The 16,966-nt window shown below is 39.9% G+C and overlaps 1 protein-coding gene across 3 annotated transcripts in view; it reads right to left on the bottom strand.

Moving 5' to 3' along the window:
- ZNF827 (zinc finger protein 827) overlaps positions 1-16,966 on the bottom strand; it is a 168,570-nt gene that overhangs the window by 90,392 nt on the left and 61,212 nt on the right. For all 3 annotated transcript variants that reach the window (XM_055336373.1, XM_055336375.1, XM_055336374.1), the window contains exon 5: positions 13,271-13,504. In XM_055336373.1, coding sequence (XP_055192348.1) covers positions 13,271-13,504 — 234 coding nt within the window. The remainder of the gene's footprint in view (positions 1-13,270; positions 13,505-16,966) is intronic.

Below are 16,966 nucleotides of genomic sequence, written 5' to 3'. Positions count from 1 at the left end.
GTACAAGTAATTGAAAGGAGACCACCATCTGTCTCGGTTAAATCATCCTCCTACTCCCCAGTTTTCTCCTTTATTTTCCACAGCTCTTTAAAACAAAGTGGAGGAAAAAAGGTATTATATACATATTACCCAATATGTGAGCCAAATAGGCACTGACGAATTCCAAGTGAAGACTAATAACAACATTCAAATGTGCACAGTGAGGCATGATGCTTTCACCCTCAAAATAAGTCCCACAAATCACTGCAATCTCACCTTTCATTCTCAATGCTTAGGCTCTGCAGAGAGACTTTCTCCCTCTCAACCAGAGGGGCTATGAAGATACCTCTGGCTACATACATGTGGACCACAGGAAGCCTCCAGTCAGGCTGTCTCTGTGAATTTCCCCCACACCAAAACACTACGAAGGATTTCTGATAGCAACAGTAGGGAACTGTGTGTCTATGTTTAGGTAGGTTTATGGAGGTGAGTATGGTAGTAACAGGAAGTAAGGAAATGAGCTCATAATTCATTCTTTAAACAATGATCCTCACCACCTGATTTTTGCCCTAAAATGAAATGTGGTGGGTCACAAATATATTCTATCACTCCTCCCCATTTCTCCAGCTGTGGAGATAAGTGATCCAGGCATATGGCAAGTCACAGGAAACCAGGAAATGTGCTTGAATCCAGCTGCTATCCTAAATTTAGAAAATAAGAAGTAAATCACCTTACAGCACAAACTCAGGATGGCTTAGATTTGGGAAAAATAGATACATGGGTGGCATATATAGAATCATGAGGAGGGAAGACCAAGATCCCTTCAGAAAGAATGTCACTGGTCCTCACATTTGGATAAAGCAAAAATGCCACTTTTCAATCCTTTGTTTTCATGTAAGAATAATAGAAGCAGTAAGGGAGAAATAGAAACAAGCAAAGCCTGAAGTGAGTAGAAGGAAGGAAATAATAAAGATTAAGGCAGAAATAAATGAAATAGAGACTAAAAAAAAAAAAAAACAATAGAACAGATAAATGAAACCTGAAGCTGGTTCTTTGAATGAAAAGATCAACAAAATTGACAAACTTTTAGCTAGACTCACCAAGAAAGAAAGAGGACTCAAATGAAATCAGAAATGAAAGAAAAATAGTAACTATCACCACAAAAAAATACGGAGGATTATAAAAGATTATCATGAAAAATTATATGCCAAAAATTGGATAACCTAGAAGAAATGGATACATTCCTAGAAACCTTCTAAAACTGGATAGGAAGAAATAGAAAATTTGAACAGACTGATTACTAGTAATGAAATTGAATCAGTAATGAAAAAACTTCCAACAAACAAAAGTCCAGGACAAGATGGTTTTACCGGTGAATTCTACCAAACATTTAAAGAAGAGTTAATACTTATTGTTCTCAAACTATTCTAAAATACAGAAGAGGAAGGAGGCAAGAGTGCACAATGGGAAAAAGACAGTCTCTTCAATAAATGGTCCTGGGAAAAATGGACAGCTACATGCAAAAGAATGAAGCTGAACCATTTTTTTTAGACTATACACAAAAATAAACTCAAAATGGATTAAAGACCTAAAGATGAGATCTGAAACCATAAAACTCCTCGAAGAAAACACAGGTAGTAATTTCTTTAACATTGGCCATAGAAACATTTTTCTAGATATGTCTGCTGAAGCACATCTGCTGAAACAAAGGCAACAAAAGCAAAAGTAAACTACTGGGACTACATCATAATAAAAAGTTTTTGCACAGGGAAGGAAACATCAACAAAACAAAAAGGCAACCTGCTGAATGGGAGAAGATATTTGCAAATGATATATCCATAAGGGGTTACTATCTAAAATATATAAAGAACTTACACAACTCAACACCAAGAAAATTAATAATCCAATAAAAATGTGCAAATGACACGAACATTTTTCCAAAGAAGACATACAGATGGCCAACAGATACATGAAAAGATGCTCAACATCACTACTCATCAGGGAAATGCAAATCAAAACCACAATGAGATATTACCTTCTGTCAAAATGGCTAAAATCAACAATACAAGAAACAACAGATGTTGGTGAGGATTGGGAGAAAAAGGAACCCTCTCCCCACTGTTGGTGGGAATGCAAATTGCTGCAGCCACTGGAAAACTGTATGGAGGTTCCTCAGAAGATTAAACCCTGAATTACCATATGATGCAGTAATTCCACTACTAAGTATTTACCCAAAGAAAATGAAAACACTAATTCAAAAATATATATGCACCCCTGTTATTTACAACTGCTCAGATATGGAAGCAATCCAAGTGTTCATTCGTAAATGAACAGATAAAGATGCGATGTGTGTACATACACACACAGTAGAATATTACTCAGCCATGAAAAGGAATGAGATCTTGCCATTTGTAACAACACGGATGAACCTACAGGCTATAACGTAAGTCAGTAAGTGAAAGACAAATACCATATGGTTTTACTCATTTGTGGAATTCAAGAAAAAAAACATATAAACAAAGGAAAAAAGACAAACAAAAAACCAGACTCTTAAATACAGAGAACAGACTGGTGCTTGCCAGAGGGGAGGTAGGTGGGAGGATGGGTAACATAGATAATGGAGATTAAGAGTACACTTATCTTGATGAGCACTGAATAATGTATAGAATTGCTGAATCATTAAATTGTACACCTAAAACTAAGAGAACACTACAACTTTAAAATTTAGAAAAAACAAACAGAAGCCATAAAGGAGAAATCACTCACTTCATGAAAGTTTCCCATTCTTGGGCCATTATGGACATCCCCTACTCCACGGAAACAGATCCCATCACTCTCAGATTGTGGGTGTCTTCTGGTACTCAGTGCACTGAGTGGCCCAGGCACTGCCACTCACTTGAGCCTTGGGCAATGTGGCCACTCAGCAGTGGATAGGCCACCTGGCAGTGGAGAAAGGATTCCTTTTTCCAGGGGTAGATCGGTGATACCAGTTTGTATGAAGAGGAGCACGGAATCCATGGGGTTTAATTATATACATGTGAACGTACCCCTTCCTTGAGGTGCATAAGTTGAAGGTGAAAGGTTAATATGGCAATGAAGAGAAAAGCTGTGGAATGAGAACATTTTAGATATTTTGTTGAGGGAAATAATGGTCACGCTCTTCCTCACAAGACTATAACTGTGGTAACAACATATAGCCAAAAAGGCTGGGGTAAGAACCACAAAAAGCTAGAGCAGTAGAGGAGATCCTAATGCAGTGATAGGATACACAGCTTCCACCTAGCAGGGGCATTTGTCCTCTGTGTGAAAAATGGAAGAGAATGTTTTCACTGGTTACTCAAATATTTACATCCACACTGCAACTGGATCCCTCAGAAAATAAAGCTTCTTCTTAGAGTTGTCACCATTGAATAGTATCTATTAGTGGTTTCTCAATACAAACTGCGCTACAGTTTGTGCCCTGGATAACATCTGTAGTCATTTATGCAGGGAAACAGAAAACAACAGAGGAATCAGGAGGGCACACTATCCAACTGCAAGCACATTTTCTAGGTGTCATTCTCCATTCTTTGCTCAGTATTACAAAGGAAGATCTGGAACACCTCCATGTCATCCTACCCTGTCTGTACCCTTCCCCACCCTATAGCCCCACCCTCAACCCTTGCAGCAGTGATCAAACCCCTCCCTCCCCCAGATCGGCCAAACAGAAAAGGAATCTTTCATGAAGGTGGAGCCTATGAAATTCCTTTCAGAGTTCTTGCCTGGTTTCTGGAAACACACGCCAATACAAATTTTCGTGGCTACATTAATATATGCAGCTATGCATTAGGGAGATGATAATAAAACAAGAGCCCTTTTGAGTGCAGTCTTTCTGAGTCCCAGGCCGCGTGTGGGAGGCGGAGGAAGCCAGGTCAAGAAAGCAAAAGGGTGACCAGTGGGGTGAAGGCTCTAGAGGGAAAAGGAGGTGCAGAGGCACTGGCCCTGGGGGCATCAGCCAAAAGAGTTCCCCCACAGGAGGTGGGGAGCAGCATCAGCTATTCTGGTGTGTGCCTCCAAGATTTGTAAGCTGTGTGTGAAATTCTGAAAGGAGTAGAAGGGTACCTACTAGTCAAAGAGGGAGGGTAATACCAGTTAATGGTGGGAGAATCTGTTCCAAACAAGTTCCCTCTTCTGGCTGGGAAAAGCTGTACAGAGCTCAGCGCTAGCTCAAAAGGCAGGACAAAAAACCACTGTATTTCTGTTGATTTTAACAAGATCTAGACCTTCAAGAAAAGGATTCTCTTTGGTATATAATTAAGCATGTCACATTTTTTATCTTATTAAAGTGATCTAGTCCCTGTTTGTATAAGACATAGTTTTCACACTGAAAATACCTTAAATTCTCACTGAGTTTTCAAGTCCTAAAAGAAGAGTCTAATTCTTTAAGATTTAACTCAGGGCACCTGGGTGGCTCAGACAGTTAAGTGTCCACCTTGGGCTTGGGTCATGATCTCAGATCCTGAGATCGAGCCCCATGTTGGGCTCCCTGCTCAACGAGGAATCTGCTTCTCCCTCTCCTCTCCCACTGCTCATGCTCTCGTTCTCTCTCTCAAATAAATAAAAAAGTCTTAAAAGATTTAGCTTCCTTAATTATGGGTTTTCTGTGTATATGTGTATACATGCATATACATATTCACATACATATACATACACAAGCATATCCCAAGAGTTGCTTATGATGTATATGGCATGAGGAAAGTGATCTGGCCATTAGCTGTAAACCCATTACTCACATTCATTATAAGTCATTTAAAAAGTTGACATATGGGGCACGTGGGTGGCTCAGTCAGTGAGGCATCTGATTCTTGATTTCGGCTTAGGTCATAATCTCAGGGTCGTGAGATCAAGCCCCACGTCAGGCTCTGTGCTCAGCAGGGAGTCTGTTTCAGATTCTTTCTCTCCCTCTGCCCCTCCCCCTACTCCCTCTCTCACTCTCTCTAAAATAAATAAAGAAATCTTAAAAAAAAAAAAGAATTGACATACAAATATTCTTTGCCATCAGGTGAACTACAGAATGCTATTGCAAAAATATAGAAATCAGGTCAATTCCACTATGAGGTCTGTATTTAATAAATTAGTTTTCATAGGCTTTATATCTGAAACTTAAGTGCTGCCCTCATATAAGTAAAGACACTATTTCATTTTAATATTAAACAAGTCTCCACTTTGACTTAAGTTTTGGAATCAAGGAAAATGTGATGGTGCTCACAAGCAACAAAAGAAAAGAGAGGTAAACTAGACTACATCAAAATTAAAATATTTTGTGCTACAAATCATTAAGAAAATGAAAAGACAATCAGCAGAATAGGAGAAAGTATTTGCAAATCATACATCTGGTAAGAAGCTTCTATTCAGAATATCTAAGAAACTTTCACAACTCAAAAATAAAAGGACAAATAACTTAAAAAGCAGGAAAAGGACTTGAATAGACATCTCTCCAAAGAAGATACACCAATGTCTGATAAGCACATGAAAATATACTCAACATCTTAAGTCATCAGGGAAAAGCAAATCAAAACCACAGTGAAATACTAGTTCATACCCACTATGATGGTTATAAAAAAAAAAGACAGACAATAATAAGTTTTGGCAAGTATGTGGAAAAATTAGAACTCTCATACATTGCTGGTGGGGATGTAAAATGGTGCATCTGCTTTGGCAAACAGCTTAGCATTTCCTCAAAATGTTAACCATAGAGTTACCATTTGATTCAGCAGTTCCACTCCTAGGTATATACCTAAGAGAAACTAAACATATGCCCACAAGAAAAATTTGTACATGAATGTTCATAGCAGTCAAAAATTGGGCAACAACCAAATGTTAATCAGCAGATGACTCAATAAACAAAATGTGGTATGTGTCCATTTTATACCATATATAAAATCAACATTACAGTATTGGCATATTTATTCCAATAATATTTGATGGAATATTATTCAGCCATAAAAAGGAATGAAGTACTGATAATTAGATGAACAACCCAGATGAACTTTAAGAACATTATGCTAAGTGAAAGAACTCAGTTACAAAAGACCATATATTGTATGCTTTCATTCATATGAAATGTACAGAACAGTCAAATCTATATAGAGAAATAGCAGATTAGTGGTTACCTAGGGTTGGGGGTGACATGGGGATGGGTAAGGAATGACTGCTAATGGGTACGGAGTCCTTTTTGGGGTGATGAAAATGTTCCATAACTAGATACGGTGATGGCTGCACAATTCTATGAATATATTAAAAACTACTGAACTGTATACTTCAAATTGGTAAATTTTATGGCATGTGAATTATCTCTCAATAAAGATGTTTTTAAAAATGAAATAGTGCTTAAAAATCAGTCTATAAGTCCCCTCAAAAACGTATAACAGTGTGAAATAAATAAATTCTTAGAAAAGTAGTAGACCACTGGATTCAATCAATTCAATTTCTCCAGGTGCTCAAAAAAGTTGAAGTGAAAAAAAGAACTTCTCATTTCAGGCTGAGTAGGCTACGCCACTTGACATTTTTATGCCCTCGGATTCTTCGGTACTCTGTACTTGACAGTGTGATAAACAGACAATATTAATAAAAGAAATAAAGTGCTTTTCAACTGACTTCAAAATTATTCTTTACATCTTCTCCATAACTTTGCTGATATGTCCACCTGTTTGCTTTTGGACTGAACTCTACTTTCGGCCTGACGTGAGCAAGTAGAACCACCATGAACTAGATGTGATGAGGCCCTCCATGTTCTTTCCACCACTTAATTAGGTAACTTATAGGTCTGAGGGAGGCAAATGTGACCTGACATTAATATAAAACTGAATCATCTACTTTCCATCCTTGTAGATTATTATAGAAGCCGTCCTGTTCATCAAGTTTGATGGACAATTTTCCAAAGGAGAAATCCCAAATAGAACAGTGAATAGTTTTTGCTCTGAAAAACTGTTTAGCTAAAATCTCTTACTTATCTTGAGGAATTCTTTAGAATACGACAGTTTCTGACAGGGTCTTTGATTTGCAGGGGAGGGAGATAGGAGGAGCTTTTTCTTCTTAAAAACTAAACAAACAAGACAAAAGCCAACATTGCCCAGGAACAATCATGAAATTTAACAACAAAGAACACCGAAAAAAAACCAGTATTAATCTGAGGCTCACAACCAACACTATCTTGATTAGGTGCATGTTCCCTTCCAAAAAAAGGTTCCCAGATACCATTATTGCATAATAAGTGAAAAAGAATCTCTACTGAAGAGATGCTCTTCTTAAAAGTAAAATGTACATTTGATAGACTGTTGTTTTCTGTCAGCTTTAGTCTAAGGCAATCTTCTCAGATGGGCAAAACTTATTTCTTTAATTAACCATTTCCTTGGCACGGTGCTTCTCAAAACTTAGCTGTCAGCATCGCATGGAGGGCTGGCAAAAACACAGACAGCTGGGCCTCCAACCTCAAGAGTTTCAATGAAGTCCAGAGTAGAGTTCAAGAATTTGCATTTCTCCCCTACCCATGCTGATTCGGCCAGTCTGAGGACCATACTTTTTTTTTTTTTTTTTTTTTTTCTGGGGACCATACTTTGAGAAGCACTGCCTCAATACATAGAGCTGTGAGAGGCTGGCTAGGCAAAGTCCTGGCTGGGTGGGTCTTCCCCAAAGACTCTACCAGAAAAGAAAGGTAAAAGTCATCTGAAGGCCAAAACACATTTACATTTAGTATTTAAATAACAGCAATTACATGGTCTGCTCCTCAAACTTTTGTGGTTCATACATATTGTTTGTCTTCCTGGTTTCATGCCACCCCCATCCTTGCCCACCCAAGATGCCTTTCTAGGGGGTTCTTCTTCCTCCCAGCCATCCTCTATGACCGCAGCCATGTCTGCCCAACATGCCATTAGCCTTAGTGGCAGTACAAGTTTCCATTGGTGGATCCCAACTGGACCTGAGGCAATCGGCTGGAATTTGGAATTGGGACTAAGAAATTTCTGTCTGGCTCCTTTTTTGAACAAGAAGCAAACTTGGAACCTGCAAGAAATTGTCTTTTTCCACCATGTGAACTGGGTAGCAGAAAAAGTCCATTTGCCCACACAGAGAAGCAGGGATGAGGTAGGGAGTGAGAGCTTCCTGGTTTCCACGTGGTCCTCCAGATCCTGGCTTATGTGAAGGCCTTACAGCCTTCTCCATCCCTGTCCTAGGATTCTGTAAATTAACCCCAAACCTGCACGTTCTATTAAATTCCCCTCATTTGCCTGAACTGGCTGAAGAAGATCTATTGTGTACAACCACAAGGGCCTTAATTAAAACTATTCATAAAGTCAATTTTGGGGTCTCTCTGTTTCAGTTCATCCCAGAGATTAAGCTCACCTTAAACTTCATCCTACTCAAGTTTACCGGCTTCTAAATATTTCATAGCTGTGGAGCATCTGGCTGGCTCAGTTAGTGGAACATGCAACTCTTGATTTCTGGATCGTGAGTTCAAGCCCCACACTGAGGGTAGACATTACTTAAAAAAAAAAATACTGGGGGGCTTGTGTGGCTCAATTGGTTAAGTGTCTTCCGTAAGCTCAGGTCATGATCCTGGGGTCCTGGGATGGAGCCCTGCCATCGGGCTCCCTGCTCAGTGGGGAGTCTGCTTCTCCCTCTGCCATTCGCTCAGGCGTGCACTCTCTCTCTCCCACTCTCTCGCTCACACTCCCTCAAATAAATAAATAAAATCTTTTGAAAAAGTACTAAATAAATAAATAAATAGATATTTCAGAGCTGAAGCCCTATCTTACTCAGGAGATTTCCTGAACCCAACATCTCTATGTATTTCAAATCCATGGTCTACTTGGATTTTTCTAGGTGAGGCAATTATAATTTATTTTTTTCTCCAAGACGAGACTGGGATAAATGAATACAAATCAGAAATGATACTCTGGTTTCTCTTCAGATCGCATAAATCTTTCGCCTTTTACAAATCAGAAATGAATATAAATCCACTTGGTTTCCTTCTTTGTGCACAGAAATAAGAAAACCTACAGAGGTGTCTCCAATTAAGGCCTAATATGAAGTTTTATTGACCATGTTAGATAAATTTAAGTGCTTAATTTTTCACTAGTTTCAAAAATAACTTCAGCCTTTACTTTTGTGGAATTCACGTTTCAAATGGCATTCTTAATCTGCTTCAAGCACGTACACTGTACATTTTATGTATTCATTCCCACACAAACATGTGGCTTCCCAGAACGAGAAGGGGCATTTCTTTATCTCTGTGTGCCTAGCTACTTCTCTTACAGCCCACCAGAGACAGATCAGATTTTGTGTCATCTTCAGTATTGCATCACATTTGTGATAACACATCTGTTCCAGAAGTTTGTGAAGTCACTTGATGTTGCAAAACCAGGGCTTCACAGCAACCGGATTTTCTTCGTCTGTCTAATGTTACATATCCTCTGTACTGAGCTTCAGGATTCTGGCCTCCTTGAATCACGACTTCTGGGAATTATCTTTGGCAACTCTGTGCGTTAGCAGAAAAGTCTGATTGTTTTGGCTGCCTTGTGTCACATAACAACAGGTAGTCACAGACATCCAGCAGTTCCCTCAGAGTGGGTTGCTTTCTTTATGGTAATCAATTTACTTGGCCCAGCTGTCAGGCACTTGACTTCCCAATTAACAACTGGAAGGAGAACTTGAGCCCCAGGAAGGAAGAAACCTCAGATTTTCCCAACACACAGTTAATGAAGAATTTAGCCTAGCCTCTACCTCATCTGTGTTTTTCCCATAAAATGTAAATGTCAATTTGAAAAACAATATACCTACAGACGTTTCTCCACACAGGAAAGTTTCACATGATGTTTGACTGGGCCCTGTGCCTAATGTCCATCATTAAGGAGTTAACATAAATTAATTTAAAACTGGAAATGAAGCAGCCAAAACTGTTGACCCGTTTCCTCTTATGGATTCAATGAAAAGACTAAGAGGGCCTACACTACAGATCATAGCATCTAATCTCAAGGAAACAAATAACAAAGCAGAAAAATCCTTTTCTTCCAACATCTTGGCTGTTCCTTTGGTGAATACTGGAAGAAGTAACAAAATGTGCGATATATGCATGGGACATACTTTTCGAATTCACCCACCTCTTCCTGGCCAAAAGGATTTCCCTCAATGTGGCAAAAGGCTATAAATGAAAATTGGCAAGGCAGGAAGCAACAGAGACTCACGTTCATGAGAATGCCCACAGCAAGGCTCTGGGGTATCAGCTGAGGTGAACCTAAGGCAGCCCTGACTAACCTGCATGGCTGCTTTGGGAAATTAATCACCCCTCTTGACTACAAAGGGACAGGAACTATTGTGGAAAAGGTACCTTGAAGACACCGACAGGTCCTTTCCGTGGATGTCTTTCAAGACATGAATACTGAAATTGCTAAACTGCATCTTGAGGAAAGAGAGCATAGGAAGTTTTTCCCTAACATCCTTCTTCTAAGAGCACTGATCCACCTATGATTAGACTCTAGTATCCACTTTAAACCCAGTAAAGGGTGAGTCCCCTTTACCTTGTGGCTTAGGAATGAAAAGACAGTTGTTTTTAAGTCACGTGTCTATTTTTAGGACCAACTGGAAACTTCTTCACAGTTTACCTGATTATAGTCTGCTAGAGTGTAGAAGCATGGAGTTCTAAGTGCAAAACATTTATGGAACGGATTCCATTGCCCTGGACTACTCCCGACTAGACCATACACATCTAGAGGACAGGGGCTGGGATGCTTTTTCTTCTACCTAAGTCTCTTACACAAAGAATGTTGGAGCATTTTTTTCAGCCCCCCCCCCAAAAAAAAATTATTTTAGTCTTTCAAACAAGTTTTCGTTTCTACACTAGGAAGCAGGGCAGATACCCTTTGGAAATATGACTATGTCATCCAATCAACTGTCGTTTAACCCCACAGCACAAAAACTCAACAAAAGTCAACATAAACATTTAAAAGAGCCATTGCTGTCCACAAATATCACTACATGTGCATGGCTGTATGGCCATATTCTATTTGAGGGATCTCATTATTATCTAGGAAATGATTTCATACTTCAGTGTCCCAAATCACATCGGCTAAAAGGATTAGGATAAAATGTCTTCCTGAAGAAAATCTTCCCTGAAATCTCATTTTTGCATATTATCTTTTGGTGCCATCCCATCTTTCTCTGCTCACAATACAGGTGGCACAGCCACCTCTGAAACAGAAATAGCATATGCAAGGAGCCTACAGACAGGAGTCACCATTGGAAGAGGGTCACTGCAATGGGAAAGTCTATGCTACAGAAGAAGAATCAAAGAGCTATGTGACTCCTGTGAATTGCTTGGAAAAACAACAGACATATTGTTCTATATCACTGAGACCTTTTTTTTTTTTAAGATTTTATTTATTTATCCATGAGGACATACACACACACACACACACACAGAGAGAGAGAGAGAGAGAGAGAGAGAGAGAGAGAGAGAGGCAGAGACACAGGCAGAGGGAGAAGCAGGCTCCATGCAGGGAGCCTGATGTGGGACTTGATCCCGGGTCTCCAGGATCACACCCTGGGCCGAAGGCAGCGCTAAGCTCCTGAGTCACCCAGGCTGCCCTCACTGAGACCTTTTGACACAGGAAGGAGGGCTTAAGTATAAGAAAATATGTTGGCCTGAACATATTTTTAAACTTTCAGCTTTCAGCAATCAGCTCAGTCTGGCTAGGCCTCCCATCTGCTAGAGAGAAGCTTCACTATCATTGCGAAGTTTAGAAAAATGGGGCTATAATAAGGATGTAATAACTGTAGTATGCTTTATCTATACCAAATCATGTTCCCTTGAAGTTCCAGTGTGTTCTAAATTAATATCAAAGGGAAGAATTCTTAACCCCACCAACTGGCATACACAGGAATTTCAACTGTTCTGACATAATAATGGCTCTAAGTAAATCGCTCTTAATTTCTTACTATCCAATCTACTGTTCAACCAGAAATAGTCAGAATTGCTGAGAGGATTACAGGGAAGGAGTATCCCTAATGTATCTCTTGCTTTCATCCTCCAAGTACAGCAAACTGCAAACTGAAAACAGCTTTCCATTCATATTAGCACTCTGAATAGTTTCTAAAAAAAATCACCTTTAGTGAACTGAGGCTGGGATATGGCCTGGTTAATATTATTGATACAATTCTTCGTTCCATGCTCTGGAAGTCATATTTTGAATTTACTTTTTTAAAAAATATTTTATTTATTTATTCATGAGAGACACACAGAGAGGTAGACACATAGGCAGAGGAAGAAGCAGACTTCCTGCGAGGATCCTGATGTGGGTCTTGATCCTGGGACTCCGGGATCTTGACCTGAACCAAAGCAGACGATCAACCACTGAGCCACCCAGGCACCCCATACTTTTGAATTTAAAAGACACTAATTTTTTTACCTGTTTTGAAGGGGCAGATGGGACACTGTGTGGAAAAGAACCCAAAATACAGGAATTTCAAATTATAACCCATTTCCCAACCTCCGACAGGCTGGGATTACATTTAGAAACTACTAAAAAATTATTCATTCATTGTTAAGAACTTGGATTAATTATTGTAATAGTCCACTATGACATTTTCTCTTCGTAAAATCTCTTATTGTTATTTTATTGCTAATTACTGCAAGCACCACCTCAACTGCTTATTAAGTTAAAAATACTTTTAATGGTTCTTAAAGAATACAGAATAAATACACACAAAAAGAAAGGCAGCCCCAGTGGCCCAGTGGTTTAGCGCTGCCTTCATCTCGGGGTGTGATCCTGGAGACCCGGGATCGAGTCCCACATCAGGCTCCCTGCATGGAGCCCGCTTCTCCCTCTGCCTGTGTTTCTGCCCCTCTCTCTTCACTCTGTGTTTCTCATGAACAAATCTTTAAAAAAAAAAAAAAAAAAGAAAGGTGCTCTATTAAGAAAGAATAGGTATTTTGATCAATTTGCAGAAATGCTTTGAATATCATTAGAACCCACTTAAGATTATGACCTGCATCGTCTTAGAAAGCAGAAGTGTTTCCCAACAATTTCCAGGGAAAGAAGGCAGTATTTAACAAGACAGGTACACAGACAACATCCGCAAACAAACTCGTACACACAACACAGGAATGTAAGGCAAGTCATCCAATCATTCCTGAATTTGTCTCAATAATGTGATATTGCTACCATTAGGCTAATTATAACCCATGCAGTAAGCAGCCCAGTTGGCTGCAAATGAAATGATCAGAATATTTTAGAATATTTTAGAATAAATCAAGTACCTGATAGTTTCATGAGAAGTTCAGAGGCTGCTTTGACAGACATATCCCGCCTTAGCACATTCCCCTTCCCTTCCTGGGGCTTAAGGGTGTCTTCAGAGATGCTGGGGGCTGGCACTTCCGATTCCGGGCTGAACACATAGCTGGACCGAGGCAAAGTGGCGCTTAAGGCCTCCTCTTCCTTAGGCTCCTCTTTCACTTTAAAATTAAGATTCATGGGCTCCTTCTGATTCGCAGCTGTCAAAAGAAGAAAGGCATTGTATATATATACATATACAAAAGGCCACTCCCCCTCTGAGCTGCCCCGGACTTAATGAAATACGGAATGCACAATCACAGTGTGCTAGCAGCAGGAGGGACCACAACCTCATCAAAATAGGCTGGGACCTGGGCAGAAAAAAATACGGTACACTCCATGAGCACAGGACTCTGAAGAATGTGGGCTTCTGAATCTTCGGAAGCTATCATCTTTTAAGAAGTGCTGCCTCTACAAAGTGGACATTTTCTCTCTGGTTTCCCTAAACATCTTATTTCCTGTATATGCTGCTGCCTCCCTGACCTATGAGCCTTCTCCCCACTTAATCCTATTATAAAATAATGCTTTCAGGCAATTATTCTGCCATAAAATATTCAAGATAAACATGAGTCAGAGGCAATACCCAAAGCAAAAACCTGGAATGGGGTAGTAAGGTGATGAAGAATCTGCCAGAAAGAAGCTCAGACTAGAGATACTCCAATTCTCGTTATTATGAACGGATGCTCCTGACCCACGAACCCTGGGGCACACATGTGGAACTGTTTTCCCAGTCACAGTAAATAAATCCATATCTGTAGCTCAAGTCATCTTTGGGTCCATGATGGGCTTTTTTTCCCCCTAAGATTTTATTTTTAAGTGATTTCCACACCCAATGTGGGGCTCGAACTCACAACCCTGAGATCAAGAGTAGCATGCTCCACCAACTGAGCCAGCCAGGTGCCCCTCACAATGGGCATTTTTAAAAAAGAAAATCTTTTATTTTGAAATAGTTTCAGACTTATAGAGAAGTTGCAAAGATGGTTCAAGGAGTTCCCATATATTCTTAACCCCGCATTCTCTGATGTTCACATCTTACATAACCATGGTGCATTTGTCAGAACTAAGAAATTCACATTGCTATGATCTAAACTCCAGATTTTATTCAGATTTCACCAGTTTTTCCACTAATGTCCTTTTTCCATTTTTAGCATGGTTGGTTTGTGTGGAGAGTGTGGTCAGGGCAGAGCTAACTGGCCTATTATGGGATGGCTTCTGTGGCTTGGCTACCCCATAGCAGCAGGCCTTCACCCACTGAGCTGTATGCTCCCAGGGAAAGACCAAGGAGGAGGACAAGCATCTTCTTCCACCACTGGCCACTTTCCCAAGCATCTAGCTCCCCTTTAATGGGCCATGCAGTAGGAACTTCAGGTTGGTTGTATTAGATGTGTTTGTCTTTTAAGAAAGAAGATCCATCCTAATACAGAAGTCTTAGTAACACTTATGAGAGTGAGCCTGAAGCCCATTTCTGCTTAACAAGTAAGAACGAAAACAAATCCCCAAAGCAAGCACTTTTAACCTGTTGTCCACCACCTACCCTAGGCCAGTACTCAAGCACAAAGTCCTTTCTCCCTTGTGCCCTCTAAGGGTATACATTCTGGAATCACAAGTTCACACAGACCAGCATAATTAGAAACTGGACTCTGGAGGGTTAAGAAGACAGCCTGGAATTTTGGAACTTTTGGAAGTTTTACCACCAGAAAGATGCAGAGCAGTTCCAAGAGCTGCCCACCTTGTGTCCCTTACCCATTTTTACCTTTACCTACTTCCACCATACCACTCCTCCACTTTCGGTCCCTGTGCTATAACAACACTTGACTGTAAATTGACCTTCAAGCACTGCCTTCTCAATGAAGTCTACCCTGACCATCCTGTTCAGAACTGCAATTCCCATCCCATTGTATTACCAATCTCTCTTACCTTACTCTTATCCTCCTTTTGCTCCAAAATACTTATCACCTGATAACTTCTGGTTAAGGATTGAATTGTGCCCACCCCCACCAATTCTTTTTTTTTTTTAATTTAAATTCAATTAGCCAACATACAGTATATACTTGGTTTCAGATGTAGTGTTCAATAATTTATCAGTTGCATATAACAACCCAGTGCTCATCACATCATATGCCCTTCCTTAGTACCCGTCACACACCTGCCCTCCAGCACCCCTCAGTTTGTTTTCTAGAATTTAAGAGTCTCTCATGGTTTGTCTCCCTCTGAGGACTTCCTATTCAGTTTTCCCTGCCTTCCCCTATGATCCTCTGCACTGTTTCTTATATTTCACGTATGAGTGAAACCACACGATAATTGTTTTTCTCTGATTGACTTATTTCGTTCAGCATAATGCCCTCCAGTTCCACCCCCATCAATTCTTATGTTCAAGCTCTAACCCAGGATGTGGTTGTATTCTGCGATAAGTAATTAAGGTTCAATGAGGCCACAAAGGGGGGAGATGTAATCCAGTATGATTGATGTCCTATCAGAGACACCAGGGATGCATGCACAGAAAAGAAAGATCATGGGAGGACACAGCAAGAAGATGGCCATCTTCAAGCCAAAAAGAGAAGCCTCAAGAGAAACCGAACCTGCCAACACCTTAATCAGACTTCCAGCCTTGAACTGTGAGCAGTGAGTTTCTTTTCTTCAAGCCACCAAGTCTTTGGTATTTTCTAATGGCAGCCCAAGCAGACTCAATATATACCATATAACTTTCTTATTATTATGTTAGCCATTATGATCTGTTCCCTTAACTCAAGAGTAGGTTTCAAGAAGGCAACGATCTTTGTTTCAACACTGATGTACCTTGAGTGCCTCGAACAGTGCCTGGCACATAGTAAGCGCTCAATATAGATCGTGAAATGAATAAAATATGTTGGCTACAAATTAGTGACATCTGATGGTGCTTCACAATTACCCATGGGAAACAAAAAGTAAGAATCCCAAAATATTCCACCAAAGGTAATCAGAAGTGCTTTCCCTGGATCTGATCCTTAGACTGGAAATAAGACCTAGAGATAAAAGCTTTGCTATCTACAGCACAGCACTTACGAGGTGTCTGTGATAATCATTCACTGGGACTCCCACATTACCTAAGGAGGAGTTCAGACAATTTTCAAGAGAAGCACCTAAAATCTGGCTCTTTGGTATGCCTGGTTGGCTCAGTCAGTAGAACATGGGACTACTGACCTTGGGGTCTTGAGGGTGAGTCCCACATTGGATACAGAGACTACTTTTAAAAAATTAAAAATAAATAAAATAAAGTAAAATAAAATAAAATTTGGCCCTTTGAGGACAGTGCCAGTAGAATCTGAACCAAAGAGAGCAATGATGGTCTCTAGAGCAATCTGCACATATTTCTGACCTTAGCAAGGAAGGTAGCTCCTAAGAGGACTTTGTTTATTTAGCATACTTCTCCCCTTTCAACCATTTCCTGAGAGGGGGCTTTAGGCCACCTCCTAAAGCTTCTCTCACTCTATGCCTTTCTTCCAGAACACTTTATATAAAATCCTTTTCCAAAAGCATCCTAGTTAGTCACAACAGAGTAATTAAGTGGTGTGTTTCTGTTAAGTCTGAAACTTTGATTCTTTGGGAAGCAATAATATTAAGTTATGCACTTTTTAAAATGCTTC

This window comes from Nyctereutes procyonoides, unplaced genomic scaffold (assembly GCF_905146905.1).
Source record: "Nyctereutes procyonoides isolate TBG_1078 unplaced genomic scaffold, NYPRO_anot_genome, whole genome shotgun sequence".
Taxonomy (NCBI): Eukaryota; Metazoa; Chordata; class Mammalia; order Carnivora; family Canidae; genus Nyctereutes; species Nyctereutes procyonoides.
This window is presented reverse-complemented; position numbering and strand designations above follow the sequence as displayed.